General features: G+C 38.8%; 1 protein-coding gene across 8 annotated transcripts in view; it reads right to left on the bottom strand.

The window, feature by feature from the left end:
- The window catches only part of RNF38 (ring finger protein 38), a 109,850-nt gene that overhangs the window by 27,797 nt on the left and 62,247 nt on the right, over positions 1-19,806 (bottom strand). For 5 of the 8 annotated variants that reach the window (XM_079791268.1, XM_079791272.1, XM_079791269.1 and 2 more), the window contains 2 exons: positions 5,606-5,799; positions 14-227 (listed from right to left, as the gene is read on the bottom strand). In XM_079791268.1, the coding sequence (XP_079647394.1) occupies positions 14-227; positions 5,606-5,799 (408 nt within the window). Of the gene's footprint in view, positions 1-13; positions 228-5,605; positions 5,800-18,449; positions 18,600-19,806 lie in introns of all 8 variants that reach the window. The other 3 variants (XM_079791267.1, XM_079791273.1, XM_079791274.1) reach the window with 2 other exon arrangements.

Below are 19,806 nucleotides of genomic sequence, written 5' to 3'. Positions count from 1 at the left end.
TTATATAGGATACCTGATCATGTATGTCAACCATTACTGCATTCTGCTGGGGTGGATGAGCAGCAGGGTGTAACAGACGGGGGGATACATTCGGAGGGTGGAAGGCTCGAGGTTCCTCTATTGCTTGCTGCTGTGCATAAGGGAGATGGTGATAATTTTCATCCTGACTAATGGAATTATGTCGAGACAGTCGATCCCTTCTTCCTCTCTGGCGTCTGACAGGAGGACTGTTAACAGCAAATATAAAAAAGGTCATTATAATGTTTAATTATGTGATATATCAGGATTCTGTATTGCCTCTTTTTAAAATCCATCAGTAATTTATGCTATGGTAAGCTTGAGTATTAAATAATTGCTATAGTTCCCCATCACCTATAAAAACTTACAATGTAAATAAAATATGTTTTTAAATTAAAATATAGTTAATATACAATGTTATCTTATTTCAGGTGCACAAGTTATTCAACATTTAAACACTTAAAGAAATTATTACTGTAAGTTTATAGTAACCATTGGACAATGTTACAAAGCTATCACAATACTCTTGACTATATTCCCTGTTGCCATACATTACATTCCTGTGATCTGATTTTAAAACTGGAAATTTGTATTTCTTATTCTCCTTTACCTTTTTTGCCCTCTATTTTACTCCCCCTCTGGCAACCATCAGCTTATTACATATACATTACAATGTATATATTTTAAAAATAATGAAAATAAAATTGGTATTCAACTCTGAAAGTATAAATCAATAGCTAACTACTGTCACTTTTTTAATTGCATGAAATTGCTTGTTTATAAACAAAAATTATCAAATATCAGCAATTTCATATTGTTTTAACCTATTATTTTTCTCCCTTTATTTTCTAAGCGTTATAGAACAAAATTTAATCTGCATATACCCTTGTCAGTATTCATTTCACATATGCCTAATGGGAACTTTTACCTAACTTTTGTCTAAAATATACAGAAAGATATATTTCCTATATGCCCAAAATGACAATTTTTAAAATAAGTAGAAAATTCATGAAATAACTAAAGAACATTTGTTGACAACTACAAATATAACAGAATTGAGTAAATGCTGAGAATGGAAATGACTGAGAGATAGTGTCAGTATAAATATTCCATTAATACACAGGATTTTCAGTTAGAATCTGATTACTGAAGGAAATCACTTTTACTCTCCATGCACTAGTCATCTACATAGTTTAACACAGATTTAACAAGTATTTTGACTAGACTTTAATTTTCTATTTTCCTACAATTCCACAATTTATCTCAACTGCTTTTTACAATGGCTCAGTACCAATGCAATTTGAAAAAGCAGCAGGTCTCATTATAATGTACTCAATAGTATTGGTAACAGAGGCTCAATAACCCCCTCATAGACATAGCTGCACAGCCACCTCAGCAATCTTTATTGATGTCACGTCACCTTTCTCTCAATTGTTCCACTTTGCACCTCTAAATTTGTTTTCTCTCACTCCCAACTGCTCAATCTTAGAGAAAACAAGGAACACTCCTTTGTGGCATTAACTCCTCAACAGTGCTCTTGATACCATCCCCCAGGTCAGTGGTCGGCAAACTCATTAGTCAACAGAGACAAATATCAACAGTACAACGATTGAAATTTCTTTTGAGAGCCAAATTTTTTAAACTTAAACTTCTTCTAACGCCACTTCTTCAAAATAAACTCGCCCAGGCCGTGGTATTTTGTGGAAGAGCCACACTCAAGGGGCCAAAGAGCCGCATGTGGCTCGCGAGCCGCAGTTTGCCGACCACAGCCCCAGGTTACTGCTACATGAAATGCTTCTTCCATTTTTATTACTAGCATATCTTTTTTTTTGCATTTTTCCTTGAAAACCTATATATTGTACTTCATTGAATTTAAGATGCCATCCACCTTAAACTCATTTTTAAAATGTTGTTTCTGAGATAATTTTAATATAGTTTTTGCAAAACCCTCAACCAGCATTCCTTCATCTAATACCTTCCATTAGCTTAGAAAAATTATCAAAAGAAATAAACCTCATTATCACACCATCAATTAATGAACAAGATGTACTGAGATTTTATCAGTTTTTCCACCAATGGCCCCTGATCACTGTTTTGAAATCCAATGCAGGATCTTATTTTTGCATATAGTTGTCATGTTTCCCAACTTAATTTCTCTAATCTGTTACATTTTCTCAGTCTTTATCTTTCATGACCTTGAAACCTCTGAAGGCATAGACATTTACTCTTTAGAATGTCCCTCAACTTGGGTTTGTCTGATGTTTTCTCATGATCTGCTTGAGGTTATGCATTACTGGACAGGATCCAGAGGTGACATGCTCTTTCAATATATCACAGTAAGGAGCACAGTACATCAGTATGTATCATTGGTATATATTTATATATCATTGACCTCTTGGCTAACTTGGTGTCTGCCCCAACACCCCCTACAAAAGCATTCTTCCTTCATAATTACTAATCTGCTTCTACTGAAAGTTTGTCAATAATTTTAGCATGCATGAATGAATGGTCAACAATCATTATGATATTCTAATAGTGATTTTCTAGTCCCCTTATTTCTTATACATGTATTAATTGGAATTCTTTAAGGAAGAGCTGTCACATATTTCCCATATATTTGTTTACTGTTATTTATAATCATGGGCTCATGGATATTTTATTATTTTGGTTATAATATACACTACTGTTTTATTTTGTTGTTCAAATTTTTTCAACTTTACCCAATGGGAGCACTTTCAAGTTCAGTTCCTGCGCCCTTTCACTATGTCCTTACCCTTTTGAGCACTTCCTTAATATCTGACACCACAATATGCTGCGATTTATCTCATATTTTCCCTACACCGGTTCTAGAATTAACCAGGTCTCCAAAGAGCCTTGGAATCTTTAATTGCAGAGTGGCTGATACTTTGAAACCAGGTGTGCTCACTGCTACATGGGAATCATGCCACTGTTTCTAGTCTCTAAGAGAACATAAGAAATTTTATCTGTGCATACTAACTCATGTATTTGCACATAACTTATCTTTATATCTGTACGAGTATTTTATTTTATTTACTTTCTAGAGGCCCAGTGCACAAATTCATGCATGGGTGAGATCCGGCTGGGGGGAGGGGCCGTGGGCAGTTGGCGGGCTGGCCCCACCCCCTGGTTGAACTCCCAGTCCAGGGGACAATTTGCATATTAGCCTTTTATTATATAGGATTTGAAGAACTAATTGGCTTTAATTAAGTAATTCATGAATACAGCAGCAAGTATCCCATATAGCAACTAGATGGGTGCTACCTACAAAAGTATTTTAAAGGACTGTTTTATGTATCACAAAAAAAGATGAAAAACATTTTCAATTAAATTATGAGATAGCATCATTTTAAAGTCTTTATTTGATGTTAAGATGTGAAAGCTTTATATTCTATATATTCTTGAATATTCTATATGCTCACATCACTGATCTCCTGATAAAAATCTCAACCTGCCCATACACTAAGAGCCCCCTTTTAGATTGTTTTATTCTGTTGCTCTTACTCTCACTTCCCTACTCTAAAATAATTTCAATAACTCTCAAACTAAACACAAATTAAGATGCAAGTCCTCATTCTGACATGTTACGTCCCTTTATGATTTTAGTTCCTATCTTTCCTGTATTGCCTCTCATTAAATCTCCGTGTGTTTTTGTGATAGAACATTTAGAAAGAACTATGAGAAAAATTTAGAAATGAGAAGATGGACAAGTATTTCTTTCAGTTGACTTTACACTGGTGATAGAACTTACTTTGTCATTTTGTTTTAGGTTTATCACTTGTAAATAGTGCAAAGCTGTTCCCTCCTGCCTTCTGTTGGACTGAGTTTTCTATGTATGCTGTTTATTTGTTTCATTGTGTGGAAGTTATACATTCTAGTCCTATTCTTCTAATAATTTATCTTGAATGTTTTTCAATACTCACCCAAGTATATGCTTATTGATTTTAGACAGAGGGAGGAAGGAGAAAGGAGGGGTAGGGGGTAGGGAGTAGGGGGTAGAGAGAGGGAGCGGGAGAGGGAGAGATTAGTAGTTGCCTCTGATACACATCCTGACTTGGGGATCAAACCCGAAACCCAGGTATGTGGCTCTGACTAGGAATCGAACCTGACACCCTTTGGTGCATGGCACAACACTCCAACCAACGGAGCCACACCAGCTAGGGCTATATAAAAACCTTTATTCCCACAATTTCCATTTTGCCCTTTTACACTACATTCTGGGAAGATTCCTCCACTTGATATTCCAGAAATGAAGATACTTTTTCTGCCCATTTATTGAGTTTTTAATTTTATCAATAAGAATTTTAGCTGATTTTTATAAAATCAATCTGCTTTTGCATCTCTTTCATATTCCACTTATTCGAAGTCTATTTTGTTTGTTCTGTTTCTTCAAGTTCTTGGTTTTATTGAGTTTAGTGCTCTTCTTTCTTTGTTGGGTTTTCCTCAAATGTTTAGCAATTTCCTTTCTATGTGCTCATCTTTGTAGCTGAAGTTATGCTAGACTATTGTTGAATATTGCATCTGTTTGCACAGCCTGCTTCTGTAAGAAAATCTGGCAGCTAAGATTATAGCTAGCCTACAATGAAGTATTAAAGGGAGAATGGACTAAGGAGAGTAACACATTGCGCCAGGTAGAATATAGGCTTATTGGGTAGCTGGTTTTCTAGATATGTGCTCCCCCCATCCCTCCTTTGTATTACCATGAATGTAGAGCATGATACTTTTCTTTAATTTGAGAACCCATAGCTCACTTCTACTACCATGTGGAAACAGACACTTCTAACACGCCCTTTCTAGTCCAGAGCATTTCCTATGACCTAGCAATTGCACTCCTAGGCTTTTTTTTTGAAGAGATACAAACATTCTATCCACAAAGTCTTCCAACTAAAGATTTAACAATATTTCTTAGGTTATCAACAAATGGAACATGCAAACAGTTGTCCCACCCTAAAGATGCACTATTTCACTGGAAGAAGAAACGTATGATCTTAGACAACAACCAAAGAGGAAGAAGCTCAGGAAGAAATGTATGCCCCTAGAAAGGAAAGGCAAAGGCCAAGTCCCATGAAAGAGAGGACAGAGGACTGAGAGTTAAACTAAACGTCAATCACTCTTCATACAGAGTCTCCACACTTTTATAAAAAAGCTAATTACACTCCCAATTGCCTTGGAAGAAACAGAAGAAATAGCATTAGAGTAGAGAAAAGGTACCTCATTTCTAGGATCTCCTTAACCCTCTTCTTATTGTGAAAGATAAAATGCATTTTTCCATATTCAGGATTATAGGCTGGCCTGAAAAAAGTCTTCAACCATAAGGTAATTGAATTAATATATAATGGTATGAATTGATTTTAGATAAATCACTTTAGCCTCTCTCAATTTCTTTTTCTGTTGACCACACGCTAAATGAATTCTCACAATCTAATGTAGAAGTCTAAACTTATAATATCATTTTTCATGTTTGAGTGTACAAGTACATACGTGTTGATGTGTTTATAAAATGCGTACAGAAAACCACACAAATCTACCAATGGAAGAAAATTTAAGAAATAAATTGTAATCAACTAACCTTCTTCTGTTGCGTGCAGGTGTGTTGCATCGTTCCCCTGAGAAGTGATGTTGACTTGGTCGAACTGAAGGGGGCTGCCTATTTGATGTCATCTCCCATGGTCGCATTGGTGGTGAGGGAGCTGGTGATGCTGATGTATAATCAAAGACTGAATGAGAGAGGCGCTGTCTCTTGGGACTTGGACTATCTTCACTCTGCCAATGCAACAAAAATCAATCATCCGAATAAGACCTTTTAAGGATTTTAAATTACTGTGTATGCATAGATATTTAAATATATTTACCCTAACGTGTAAAGGAGGGAAAAAATACACCATTAACCCAAATTAAATACCTTTAAAGAAAAAGATTCTGGGGGACAGAGGAGAAGAGAGATAAACAGTAAGTAATATCAAATGAAAAGCAAACTCTGTTTCTTAAAACTAATAATAAATTTCATCAAATAACAACATATAAGGTACACAATAGGGTAATAAGCAATTGTATGGTATTTAACCATCTCTTTAAAATCCCCATTCAACTGAGAAATTCCATTATGCTCTCCCATCAGTTAAAGTTGCTCTTTTAGGAATCAATTCTTAGCTGAGAGATCAATTTAGGAGGGGGTATAATTTAAGTAGGCCCTTGACTTTATTCTAAACCATACTCCTCAGCACCCTTATTTCTGTATTTAAGGCCATTACATTTATTTTCTTTAATAAAAGTTACCTGGATAAAATAAGGGTTATATGAAACAGATATAAAGAAATAGTCAACAGACCTAAATTGGCGATTTTCAACCAGTGTGCTGCAATAATTTTTTCAAACATGCATTACCTGAATATTTAGTCAGGGCACTGACCTTTTTTTCCTTTAGATTGTCAAATTTAAAAAATGACAACAGCCAATACAACAATAGCTGTCCAGTGGAAATAAATCAAAATTATACCTTTTTTAAATTAGATCAGCAAAATATGTATTTTTTGGTGTGCCACAGAATTTCAGTAAGTAGATTCTGTGTGTCATGAGATGAAAAACGATGAAAAATCGCTGATCTAGATTATCACTTCTTAACTAGAATATTACAGCATTTTTGGAAAGACATGGAGTTTCAGGTAGATCATGGGAATGGATGATTCAAAACTTACATGTTATATGCTGGCACATAGTTTCAAGAATCATAGCATTGCTTACTAGCTATAAAATTGGTATGAATCACTTCATTGAATTAACTCTCCCCACACAACTCAATTTCCCACTTGAGCCTCACCACAAATGTCAAAATTACAAATGAATTCAGAGTTCGATTAAGGCTGTGTTCCTAAAAGAACCTCTCCTAACTTGATCTACTCCTGGCAAGTTCTAATTATTTGGGTAATACAGCACTTTTGATTGTAAAATAATTGGTACCTGCTGCTAGCAAAAAAATCAGTTAAGTATATGGTCCTACTTACTACAACGTTAGATTTTAAGAGATAACATAAAACAGAACTGACTAAACTAATAGAAAAGAAGCAAACTGGTAAGTGGTTATTTCTGATCATTCCAAATTATTTTAAGAGGTATTTCCAAAAACCACATAATTTTCCTTCTATATTTAAGAATATTATTTCAAATTTGTCATTGTAACTAAAACAAAACAGTTTTCAGAACCATGTACTCTTTATAACTTTTGCCACACTAACCTTTTCTCCCTAGATTTAATAGTGCTATTACAAGTATATTTGTTTTTACCCCTTGATTTTAGTAAGAACATCAGTTATGTTCTGATAATCTTAAAAATTAAAAATAACCATTGGAATTTAGATATTTTGATTTTAAAAAAATGTCAGAATGAGCAACAATTTTTTTCTTTTTTAAGAATGAGCAATACTTTACAAAAAATCCTCAGTTTCCAACAAAGGAAAGAGGGAGTAACCTACAAAGAAACAAGAATTAGATTAGCATTAGACTTCCCACAGAAAACAAAAGCTAAAAATGCTCTGAGGGAAAAATAATATAGAGTTTTATACTCCAATCAAACTATTAATCTAGTGTGAAGGCAAAAACAATCACCTTGCCAGATTCAAAGTTGCTTCTCACCCCATGGCCTGTGTGGCTCAATTGGTTCTAGTGTCATCCCCAGGGCTCAGGTTCAATTCCTAGTTAGGATACATACCCAGGTTGTGGGTTCATTCCCCGATTGGGGTGCCTATGAAAGGCAACCAATCAATGTTTCTCTCCCTCTCTCCCTTCCTCTCTCTTTAGAATCAATGAAGAAGTTATCCTCGAGTGAGGATTTAAAAAAGAAAGTTGTTGGAGGGACCTGGAGAGTATTATGCTAAGCGAAATAAGCCAGTCAGAGAAAGACAAGTATCATAAGATCTCACTCATATGTGGTATCTAATGAACAAAATAAACTGATGAACAAAATAGATCTAGAGTCAGAAGCATGAATCAGACTGTGAAATCTCAAGAAGGAAGGCAGGGGAGGATGGGTGGGTGGGAAGAGATCAACCAAAGAACTTGCACGCATATATGCATAACCCAGTGGTCGGCAAACTGCGGCTCGAGAGCCACATGTGGCTCTTTGGCCCCTTGAGTGTGGTTCTTCCACAAAATACTACATACGGGCTCGCACGTACAGTGCGATTGAAACTTTGTGGCCCATGCGCAGAAGTCGGTTTTCGGCCTGGGCAAGTCTATATTGAAGAAGTGGTGTTAGAACACTCAAGGGGCCAAAGAGCCGCATGTGGCTCGCAAGCCGCGGTTTGCCGACCACTGGCATAACTCATGGACACAGACAATAAGGTGGTGAAGGCCTTGGGGGCGGGGGGAGGGTTGGAAGGGGTCAACAGGGGAAAAGGAGGACATCTGTAATACTTTCAACAATAAAGATTTAATTAAAAGAAAAACAAGTTGCTTCTCACATATCTGTTCAGAGGAATTTACTTGATTTTATGTGTGTGAGCAAGCTCCTCTCTTTCACATGAGGAAATATATACAAACTAGAGGCCCGGTGCACGAAATTTGTGTGTGGGGGGGAGAAGAGGGGCGGTCCCTCAGCCCGGCCTGCACCCTCTCACAATCCGGAACCCCTTGGGGGATATCCGACTGCTGGTTTAGGCCCAACCCTCTCACAATCCGGGACTGCTGGCTCCTAACCGCTCAACTGCCTGCCTGGTCGCCCCTAACTGCCTCTGCCTCAGCCCCTGCACCTGGGACCCAGGCTTCCCTCCTCTGGCCGGCCGCAGGCAACTGGGACCTGGGCTTCCCTCTCTCTGGCCAGCCACAGGCACCTGGGACCTGGGCTTCCCTCCCTCTGGCCAGCCACAGGCACCCGGGTGGCTTTGCCCGGGCAGGCACCTGTGACCCTGGGCAGCTTTACCTGGGCCCCACCTTTGTCAGGAAGGACATCCGGAGTACGTCCAGTCTATCTGGTCTAATTAGCATATTGCCCTTTTATTAGTATAGATAAAGGATCCAATAAACAGTAGAAGTGAAAAGAAATTACAGGATGATGGCAGGTCCAAAGAGTAATAATTCCAAATTACAACAAGAAGTCTGAGATAAATGCCCTAAATAATGTGGATAACAAAAACAGTAAGAACTTTGAAGTTCTTAATAAAATGTAAGCACATGGATCTCTTGCCAAAAGAAACATAAAAGGCAATCCAAGTGTCTAGGAAAAACAAATCCATACCATTCTGTCACCTAAAGCATTCTTTGAGTTGAATAGTTTGAAAACTGCATCTCCTCCTCCATGTGCCAAACATGCTACTTGGTTCTGCAACAACTATATACTGTTGATACTAGTGGCCCTGTGCACGAATCCCTGTGCGAGTAGCTCACTGCCGCTTGCCTCTGCTGGCCACTCCACCCACCACCGCTCATAGCTCTCTGTGGCATGTAGCTCACTGCCCCGCCCTCCTGTAGCTCTCAGCCGCAGGTAGCTCGCTGCCCCGCCCTCCTGCTGTTCGGTTGTTAAGTGACAGCGTCCTGACCAATTTGCATATTACCCTATTGTAAGTATAAATTCCTAATACTATAAAGGATGTCTAATGGTTTTCAATTATTATAATTAACTGAGGACAAGGCATGAAATATCACTATTATAGTTATAAAATAAACAGCCCTAGTCAGCTAGCTGAGTTGGTTAGAATGTTGTCCCGTTACACCAAGGTTGTGGGTTCAATGCCCGGTTAGGGCACATACAAGAATCAACCAATGAATGCATAAATAAGTGAAACAACAAATCGATGTCTCTCTCTCTCTCTCTCTCAAAATCAATCAATATATAAATTAAAAGAGAATAGCAATATTGTAAACTTTGATATGATATAAAAACTTTTGTTGTGACAAAATCATGGACTAAATGTGAAAATCCCAATATAAAAATCTAGAAATAATGGTTTAAACACAACAAAAAATACTTTTTAAATGCACTGAACTCAGAAAAAAAGAGGAAATTACTAAGGACCAGAAAGAAAGAGTATAACTGACAACCAGGTTTGTTTTTTGATGCTCCCAGGGAGGACAGAAGACAAGGTCTTATCACTGAGACCCCTGCACAGCCAAACTTTCCAATACTTGCAACAAAAGACTAGAAAAAGTCAGCTCACTGGTATAGAGAGTCAATAACAACAGAGATGTCTACTCAGTTTGGATTGGTAATTGGAAGAAGTATTACTCCTGTAAGAATTCAAACCACAGGTTAGCTCGTCACACCAAGTTTGGGGTTCAAATTTTTCACTGCCCATTGTTATCTATGAACCTCTAAACTTAGAAATTAATATAAAACTGGTCCAGAACTAGGCTATCAAAAGGATTCTTGACAGAAGTAAAAGCAAAGCAGAATCTAAAGGGATACTCCCACTTACCTAAGCCAGCAATTTTCAACTAGTGTGGCACTAGAATTTTTAAAAGGTGCAATACCTGACCTCTTTTCCTTTAGATTGTCAAATTAAAAAATGACAACAGCCAGATGTGAGGACAATCTGGCTGTGACATGTCACCCACTGATCACCAGGGTTGATTCAGCTGATTTGACTGGTTACACGGGTTTCCCCCTACTCCTTCACCGATCCATGTGTGTCCCTCCCAAAGATGCATGTTCCTCTGAAGAGGACAACCTTCCCCCCAGAGGAGAGGACCGGTCTTCGATCAAGGGTATACGAGTAGCTCCCCTGCTAGAACTTCCCCCAAAAAAGACAACAACCAACACAATAGCTATCTGGTATGAATGAATAAAAATTATACCTATTTTCTGTCATATTGGCAAATATATATATATTTGTGCCACAGAATTTTAATAACTAGTTTATGTGTGCCATGAGATGAAATAGTTGAAAATTGCTGACCTAAGCCAGTGGTTCTTAAACTTTTATGGGTCAAAAAAATGCCAGACTGTTGGGCCCACTCCCCAATCTGATTCAGAAAATTTGAATTGGGGCCCAATAATTTGCATTTCTAACATGATCGCAGGTAATATTTGCTATTGATGGTCTATACTGGTAGAGTACTACAGCGATATTACAGTAGAGAATTCAGGTGCAGGTTTAGGGATCAAGGGAGGGAAGAGAGGGATGAAGGAAGAACGTGAGGAAGGACAGAAAAAAACTAGCTAGCTAGTTTTTATACCTGATAAAATGAGTATAGGATTATACCTCTTCTTTTTAAAATATATTTTTATTGACTTCAGAGAGGAAGGGAGAGGGAGAGAGAAATAGAAATATGGATGATGAAAGAGAACTAATCATTGGCTGCCTCCTGCACACCCCATATTGGGTATCGAGCCCGCAACCAGGGCATGTGCCCTTGACTGGAATCGAACTCAGGATCCTTCAGTCCACAGGCCAACGCTCTATCCACTGAGCCAAACCGGCTAGGGCTATACCTCTATTAATACCAAATCATCGTTAAAAGTGAAAACAGCCTTGGCCTATATTGCTAAATGGTTAGAGCACCGACCCAAGCACCAGAGGGTCGTAAGTTCAATTCCCAGTCAAGGGCACATACCTGGGTTGCAGGTTCAATCCCTGGCCCCAGTTGAGTGCACAGAGGCAACCAATCAATATCTCTCTCACATACTGATGTGTCTCTCTCTGTCTCGTCTCTCTCACTCTACCCCTCCCTTCCCCCTTCCATTCTTTCTTAAAAAAATAAAATAAAATAAAAATAAATCAATGGAAAAAAACATCCTTGGATTAACAACAACAAAAAATGAAAACAACTCTGGAGACAGAATGCATTCCATGATTCCAAAAGAGCTAATCAGAGATTATTAAACGCTAAATGCTATGAAAAAAAACCCAACACATTTAAAATACACACACCCACACACACATATATATACACTTACATATATATGTAGCTGACCCTTGAACTCAGGGGATAGGGGCGCTGACCCACTGCGTATAACTTCAAGCCCTCCACATACATAGATTCCCAGCTATGGATGAAAAAGCAGTTGACCCTTGGACAACACAGGTTTAAAACTGTGTGAGTACACTTACACCAGACTTTTTTAGAACAAACACCTCTACTGCTTTTGATATATGATTGGAAGTCCGCAGATGCAAAGAGCTGACTGTGTGCACTGATCTATGCCATTTTATACAGAGATGTTACCACCTATGGATTTTGGTATGTGCAGCGATTTTAGAACCAATTCCTTGGAGATACTGAGGGACAACTTAACCTTTTGCACTCGGATGTCGAGATTAAAATTACTCTTTGAATGTATCAATAATTTGAAATATAAAAAAATCCAAATAAATAAGTTTGTATGAAAAGAAACTCCAGTTTTTTATTCTACTGTCGCGCTTTGTAAAATCTGGGGTATTTAAAAAATTAAATCCCGAGTAGAATAAAGGAATCGAGAAAAAAGCGAGTGCAAAGGGTTAAGTTTTTGAGGAGTCAAAATTTACAGGAGAATTTTTGACTGTGTTGGAGTTGGTACCCCTAACCCACATGTTGTTCAAGGTTCAACTATATGTAGTTCCACTGAAGCACTATTATTTTATACACCATGAATCTGTAACTATAATTTCAAGCTGTGAACATAGACCAATAAAATAAAAAATAAAGCACAAGCATAAACCAATGAAAACAGAAACAATATTAAGAACAACCTGAAATCAAGAGATTCCTCTGAGATAACAATGTGGAACTGTACTGCTGACAGCTAAAACTCATAGACTAGAAATATAAATTTAAGTTTTTATTATATAGATAGATGGTAGGTTAATGAAGCTGCAGGCATGAACAAAGTCGCCAAAAACAGTTTATATAGTGAAACAGAGGCCCATACTAAACCTTGAAAAACTCCAAGTAATTAGTTGGTGAGAGGAGCGTGCAATATGGTGGTGGAAGCCAGTTGAATAGGAGTTACAAAAATTCGACTGAGGTGTCATGTAAAATCAGGGCTAAAAAATATCCACTGTATTTAACAACAGTTAAAATTGCACCAATGTGAAGCTATCTCTCTATATAAAAGCCCAGCAATTGGAATGGTGGAACAACCGGAACGACCAGTGTCTGTGACGTGCACTGCCGCAGCCAACCAGCGTGATCCGGGCCCTGATAAGCCTGGCTGGCCTGGCCCCCAATAGGCCCTCAACACCCCGATCGGGGGCAGGGCCAACTGCCCACCCCCCACCTTCCTGGCCTGATGGGCCCCCCCATCAGGGCAGGCCAGCCAAACCCCACCCGTGCATGAATTCATGCACCGGGCCTCTAGTTTCTTTGATAATCTTCCTTATGAATTTAAGGATAACTCTGTAAAATTCTAAAATCAAAAATTTTTAATATTTTGGCTGGATTTTTATTAAGTCAACTAGAGGCCCGGTGGTGTCCCTCAGCCCAGCCTGCACCCTCTCCAATCTGGGACCCCTCGGGGGATGTCTGACTGCCAGTTTAGGCCCATCCCTCTCACAATCCAGGATTGCTGGCTCCTAACCACTCACCTGCCTGCCTACCTGATTGCCCCTAATCACTCTGCCTGCCAGGCTGATCACCCCCTAACCGCTCCCCTGCTGGCCTGATTGACGCCTAACTGCTCCCCTGCTGGCCAGATCGCCCCTAACTGCTTTCCCCTGTGGGGTTGAAGGGACTGGGGGACTCCAGCTGGATGAGGCGGGGCTGAGGGGACTGGGGGACTGAGGCTGGATGAGGCAGGGCTGAGGGGACTGGGTGCCGCCATCTTGTAAAGGGTGTGATGGTCAATTAGCATATTCCCTCTTTATTAGATAGGATAATTTATTTCTTTGTATGTATAAATTGTCAAAATTTCAATCACCTAGTTAACTTTAGTAACTTTACAAAAAAGTAATTACATAGCTGTCATTAAAATACACACACATCTCTGAAATTAAGGACTGTGCCAAACATAAAATTTCCACAATGTACCTGATTATTTCATAAAAGCATACTATCTTCAATCGCAATTGTTAAACTGGATGGTAATACAGAAACTGTTAATTTGTAAAACTGTAAGGGATTGATAACAAAGAAATGAAATTTTTGGGGGTGATGAAACTATTCTACATCTTGATTGTGGTGGTTCTACAATCCATAAGCATCCTACATAAATTACCATCACTCCGCTACGCCCACGATTGGGCCAGCAGGAGGTGCAGGGGGCGGGACTCGGGGTGGCTGATTGGGCTGGCGGCGCAAGCTCAGCATCTGCGCCATGGCTGTGCTGCGGCACAGAAGGGGCCTCTGGGGCAGCGAGCCCACGTCCTGCTGCGGACCATCAAAAGCGGGGAGCGAAAGCGGGGGAGCTGGCTGTCTGTCCGCTCCGGCACCAGGCCTTTCGAAAGCCTCTGCCAGCTGGAGGCTTTCGAAAGGCCTGGTGCACCAGTGGACAGCCAGCTCCCCCGCGATCGAAAGCAGGGAGCTGTATGTCCGCTCCAGCACCAGCGGACCCCCTGCCATCAAAAGCGGGGAGCAGGCTGCTAGCAGTGTCCGCAGAGCGTGCTAGGCTTTGCAGGGCAGTGGATATGGCCTGGATGGCAGGTTAGGCCTAGGGGACCCTACACGTGCATGATTTAATCATGCACTGGGCTTCTAGTGCATATATATAAAAGCCCAGCGACCGAACAGCGGAACGACCAGGATGACCAGTGCACTATAATGTGCACTGACCACCAGGCAGCAGACACTCAATGCAGGAGCTACCCCCTGGTGGTCAGTGCACTCTCACAGTGGGAGTGCTGCTCAGCTGAGTGGGATGAGCAGTGTACCCACAGCGGGCCGATCCCCACAGGCCATGCCCCCAACCAGTGCACAAATCCATGCACTGGGCCTCTAGTTTGTTATAATTCACAGACCTCTGCACTAAAAGGGTAAGTTTTACTGTATATCAATTATACATCAATTTAAAAATATTTTTCTAATTATGAGACACTTTGATTTTAATTTTAAATACAGCTTATTTTTTATAGAGAAGGAAATGCACCACTTTTGTAAGAAAACCCTGAGCAATAAATACAAAGTTATCCCTTTTACAGAAAAATTAACATACCAACTAAATGTACATCAGGAAACATACAAGCATATTCATGGCAGCATTACTTGTAATAATAGTAAAAAACTGGAAACTATCCAAATATTCATCAAAAAGAGAAGGGATAAACTATAGTATAGTCGTATAATAAATGGAATACTAAAAGAAGGAAACTAATTCATCAACACAGCCACATGCATCAATATGGGTGAATCTCAAAATGACAAAAATATACAACATGATACCATTTATATTAAATTTGGAAACTAAATAGTATATAGTATTGAGGGATACTGTATGTGGTAAGGCCATATAGAAAAGCAAAGGGATACTTAACACAAAATTCAGCAGAGGTTTGCCCAAGGCACAGATATGGGACAGCAGATGGATATAACATGCAAGATCACATGGAGACTTCAAAAATATTGGTAACAGTTGAGTTCTAAGCTGGATGGTGTTGTGTATTTTTTTTTAATTATACATGTGTTTACCATATACTTTATAGCTTGCATATATAAAATATTTCATAATTTTAAAAATTAGAAAAGCATGCAAAATTAGAAAGATATTTACTAGAAGTAATACAATATAAAGCAAGCAAGTAAAAAAGCTAACAAGGACAGTGACAAAACTGATAAAACTGTGAAGATGAATGACAAAAAGAGATCAAAAACAAGATGAGCTTTTTGTTCAAAAACTGGGGTTGGAAACCTAGATCCAGGAGAATATCAACACTTTCCTTCTCCTCTGTTACCATTTCAATTATTAACCACATACCCAAACCCATGCTTGGAATGGGAAAAATCAGTAATTTCTTTTTCCCCAGAGAAGGCTGCAGGGAAAATGATGTCCTAGAAAAGATACTAGTTTCAGCTAAGATAAGGAAGTAGAGGTGCTTTAAGAAAAAAAAAAAAGAAGAGGTAGGTGAACCTGTTTAAAACAAAGTATTCCAAAGAAAAGGAAAGGTAGAAAGAGTTGGGAGGGAAGGAACTTGGGGGAAAAGGCAAGAGTAAGAAAACATGAATACATTAAACTTTCTGAGGACAGGACATAGCTGAGTAGGGTCTCTTTTTTACGTGACAACCAAGTTTTATAAGGATGAGCAGAATAATCAGAACTAAAAAACCACACCTAATTTTGGTATAAATTAGTTGAAGGTATCTGACAGTATCTCAAAGGAGATGTGAGAAGGATATACTCCTTTGCTTCATGAAGAACAGTGGGAGGGCAATAAATGGGCAAAGAAAATCTCCGAGTCAGTCTCCTTTGGGGACAAAGTCACTGAGTGCCTTGTTCTCAAATAAGAGAAAAATAAGATGTAAGTTAAATTAGGACTAAAAATAACAATATCTTTCACCTTTTTTGCAACACCCAAATTGAATCAGCTCTAAGTCCTGTTTTATTTTCAAAACATGGGTGTAAATCTATTGCAGTTGGCATTTCTCTGAGTTTAAATTAAAGTTAATGTTGAGTTAAAGCCTGAAGATGACTCAAAATATAAAGAACATAGAAAACATCACATAACTGTTTTTTTTGGTGGCAGAGGCGAAGGTATAAGTCACTTTTCCCTTATTGGTCTACTACTAAATATCAAGATATTACAGGCTAATGACACATCAAAAATGGCATTCAATATGCCATTCAATTCAATACAGAAAACTATATCTCTTAACATGTACTGCATTGTGTTTAAAGAAATACTTATTGATATCTAACGGGCAGTAAATGGGCAAATATAGTAGATAAGAAACAGAAAAAGTTGGATTTGAATCTCTGCTCTGCCTATAACTAGCTATGTAATTGGGCATCTTGGTGTGCTTTTCCAAGCCTATTTTTTCATCTAGAAAAACCATCCATGATTAGTTTATTATGAGGGTTAAAAACAAAATGAGGTAATACATGCAAAGCAAAGAACCTGGCACAAATTCCAACAAGGAATATCAGATTAAAGAATCCTGAAGCACCTATACTAGTGGTCGGCAAACTCATTAGTCAACAGAGCCAAATATCAACAGTACAACAATTGAAATTTCTTTTGAGAGCAAAATTTTTAAACTTAAACTTCTTCTAATGCTACTTCTTCAAAACAGACTCGCCCAGGCCGTGGTATTTTGTGGAAGAGCCACACTCAAGGGGCCAAAGAGCTGCATGTGGCTCGCGAGCCGCAGTTTGCCGACCACGGACCTACACAGCTAGCCTCAGAAATTCAACATCTTAAATTTAATGTGTCACACATTCCTCTTTCAAAACTAGTCCCAAGCTGCAACCTGTCACTTCCACACAAAAAGAAAATGAGCTGGCTCTATGTAAAACTTCTAGCCTTATTAGCAACTCTCACTACCTCAGTAGGTTTATATGCACATGTACAAATACGTAACATGGGCAAAACCTTAGCAACCAAGAAGCAATTCTGTAACTGAGTTTCCTTTGTGGTACCTATGGATTAATGGATTAAAAGTTTAGTAGTTAATGAGCATATATATATATATATATACACACTAGAGGCCCGTTGCACGAAGATTCGTGCAATAGACCTTCCTTCACCTGGCTACCGGCACCAGTTTTCCTCCTGCACCGGGGACCCAGGCCTTGGCTCTGGCCACCGCCTTCTGCCTTCTTTCAGGGTCGGGGCTTGGACCCCGGCGCCGCCATCCGTGATGGGGGCAGCGCCGCCGCCCGGGTCCCTCAGTGATGGGGGCGGGGCAGCGCGTGGGGGCCGCCATCTTTGCTGGGTTAATTTGCATAGCACCCTGATTGGCTGTGGGTGTAGCGAAGGTACGGTCAATTAGCATATTACTCTTTTATTAGGTAGGAGGATGAGCATACATTAGTAATTTATTAATAACATAATGATTTCAATCCATTCACATCTCATTTTCACTTAATATGTAACAAAATTTTAAATCACATTTTACCCACAGGTATCAAAACTCACTGATGGCATATAACAATGTTTTCTCTCTGAAATATGCATTACTATATAACTCTGAGCACTAAGCAAATTAGTGACAGCTTTAAAAAAATATTATATGCTTCCATTTTCCCTTGCCTACACAATTTCACATATTCTGTCATATTTTCTACTAGCCTACAGAATTTGGCCTATTAGGACAAGTGATTAAGACCAAAAGGTAAAAAAATAAGAATATAAATGGTCAAATAATAAACAGCAGCTCAAGAGAAGACATTCTTCAGAAAAGCAGGCTGAAAATTTTATATTAAAGAAGTCCTCTAAGAAGAATACTTATTCCCACATAGAACAGAAATAAGAAGAGGGAAGACACTGAGAATTTTATTTCAAGCCTTCCTAGAAACAACCTAGAATGTTATCTGTGATTTTCAGCCCTATGTAGGGAAAGGGTAAATATATAAGAACCTGGAAGAAAGCTTTGAAGTGAGCATCCTCTTGAACGGTAGTGTTCTGATCACTTGGGAGGAGAGGGAACAGGCTCTGAAGTCTCACCCTTTCACAAATCACCTTGTTAGGATGGCCAGGTAGAGGTGCTGAATTGGCCCCGGGAGATATCTGGGAAAAAGAGGGAGAAGAAAAGGATAGTTCATGGCTAGCTGCACCAATGTGGAGAATCATGCCAATGAAGGATAGTCTGGATTTTCTAGGTATCTGATTTAGCAGAGACTGGAAAAAATTAAAAATTAACCTTAAACATCAAAGCAAATGCTAAGGTCAGCAAAGGTTGCCTCTGGCAATAGATTTCTCTTACAAAAACTTTTAAGGCAAAACAGCACTGCTCAAGAACACAGACTCCTTCCTATTTTTCCCATATGATTTCTATTGATATCTTTTCTGAAATCCTAAAGGATACAGACAAGACTTTATGCTAAGAAAAACTGAGGTAAAAAATTACATATCTTATGTACTGAAAGATACGTGTCCACCTGAACTAAGATCAATATATTTTCTCATTTTATTTTTTAAACTTCCGAATGACTGTGCAAAAGAAGACAAATAATTACACAACATTTGTGGCAAAACTTCTATAGAGATCATAAGCATAAAAAACAAGATCATGGTAATCTCACCTCTATTCAACACAAACCTAGCAACTTTCCTAAGGAATACAAGGCCAGATCATAAGCCCCAAAGTAAATGACTCCATGTTTTAAATTCATGACTGGATTTCAGGTTATTCCTCTCAAACTCATATGTAAATATACTTAATCTGTAGCATTATAAATCATGAACATCATGAGTATCACCTGTTCCACTGTGCTGTGAACTTCCTCCCCCCTTAGGGGTGAGGGTTTGTGGACCTGACTGACCCTACACTGAAGACCATGTGTTTTTATTTTTATTTTTATTTAAAAAAATTTTTTTTAATATATTTTATTGATTTTTTACAGAGAGGAAGGGAGAGGGATAGAGAATTAGAAACATCGATGAGAGAGAAACATGGATCAGCTGCCTCCTGCACACTCCCCACTGGGCATGTGCCTGCAACCAAGGTACATGCCCTTGACCGGAATCAAACCTGGGACCCTTGAGTCTGCAGATGGATGCTCTATCCACTGAGCCAAACCGGTCAGGGCAGACCATGTGTTTTTAGAGCTTCTTCACTGCCTCATTCATTCCCTTACATAAGTATCTATTCTGTGTCAGGCAATAAACCAAAAAGAGGCATGGTTTACCTCAAGAAGTGTATGCTATGAAAATAAAGCAAATCACTGTACAATATAAAGAGTATCAACTTTCTCTGATAATGTAGGTACCAGGT

The sequence above is a fragment of the Cnephaeus nilssonii genome (assembly GCF_951640355.1).
Source record: "Cnephaeus nilssonii genome assembly, chromosome: 14".
NCBI lineage: Eukaryota > Metazoa > Chordata > Mammalia > Chiroptera > Vespertilionidae > Cnephaeus > Cnephaeus nilssonii.
This window is presented reverse-complemented; position numbering and strand designations above follow the sequence as displayed.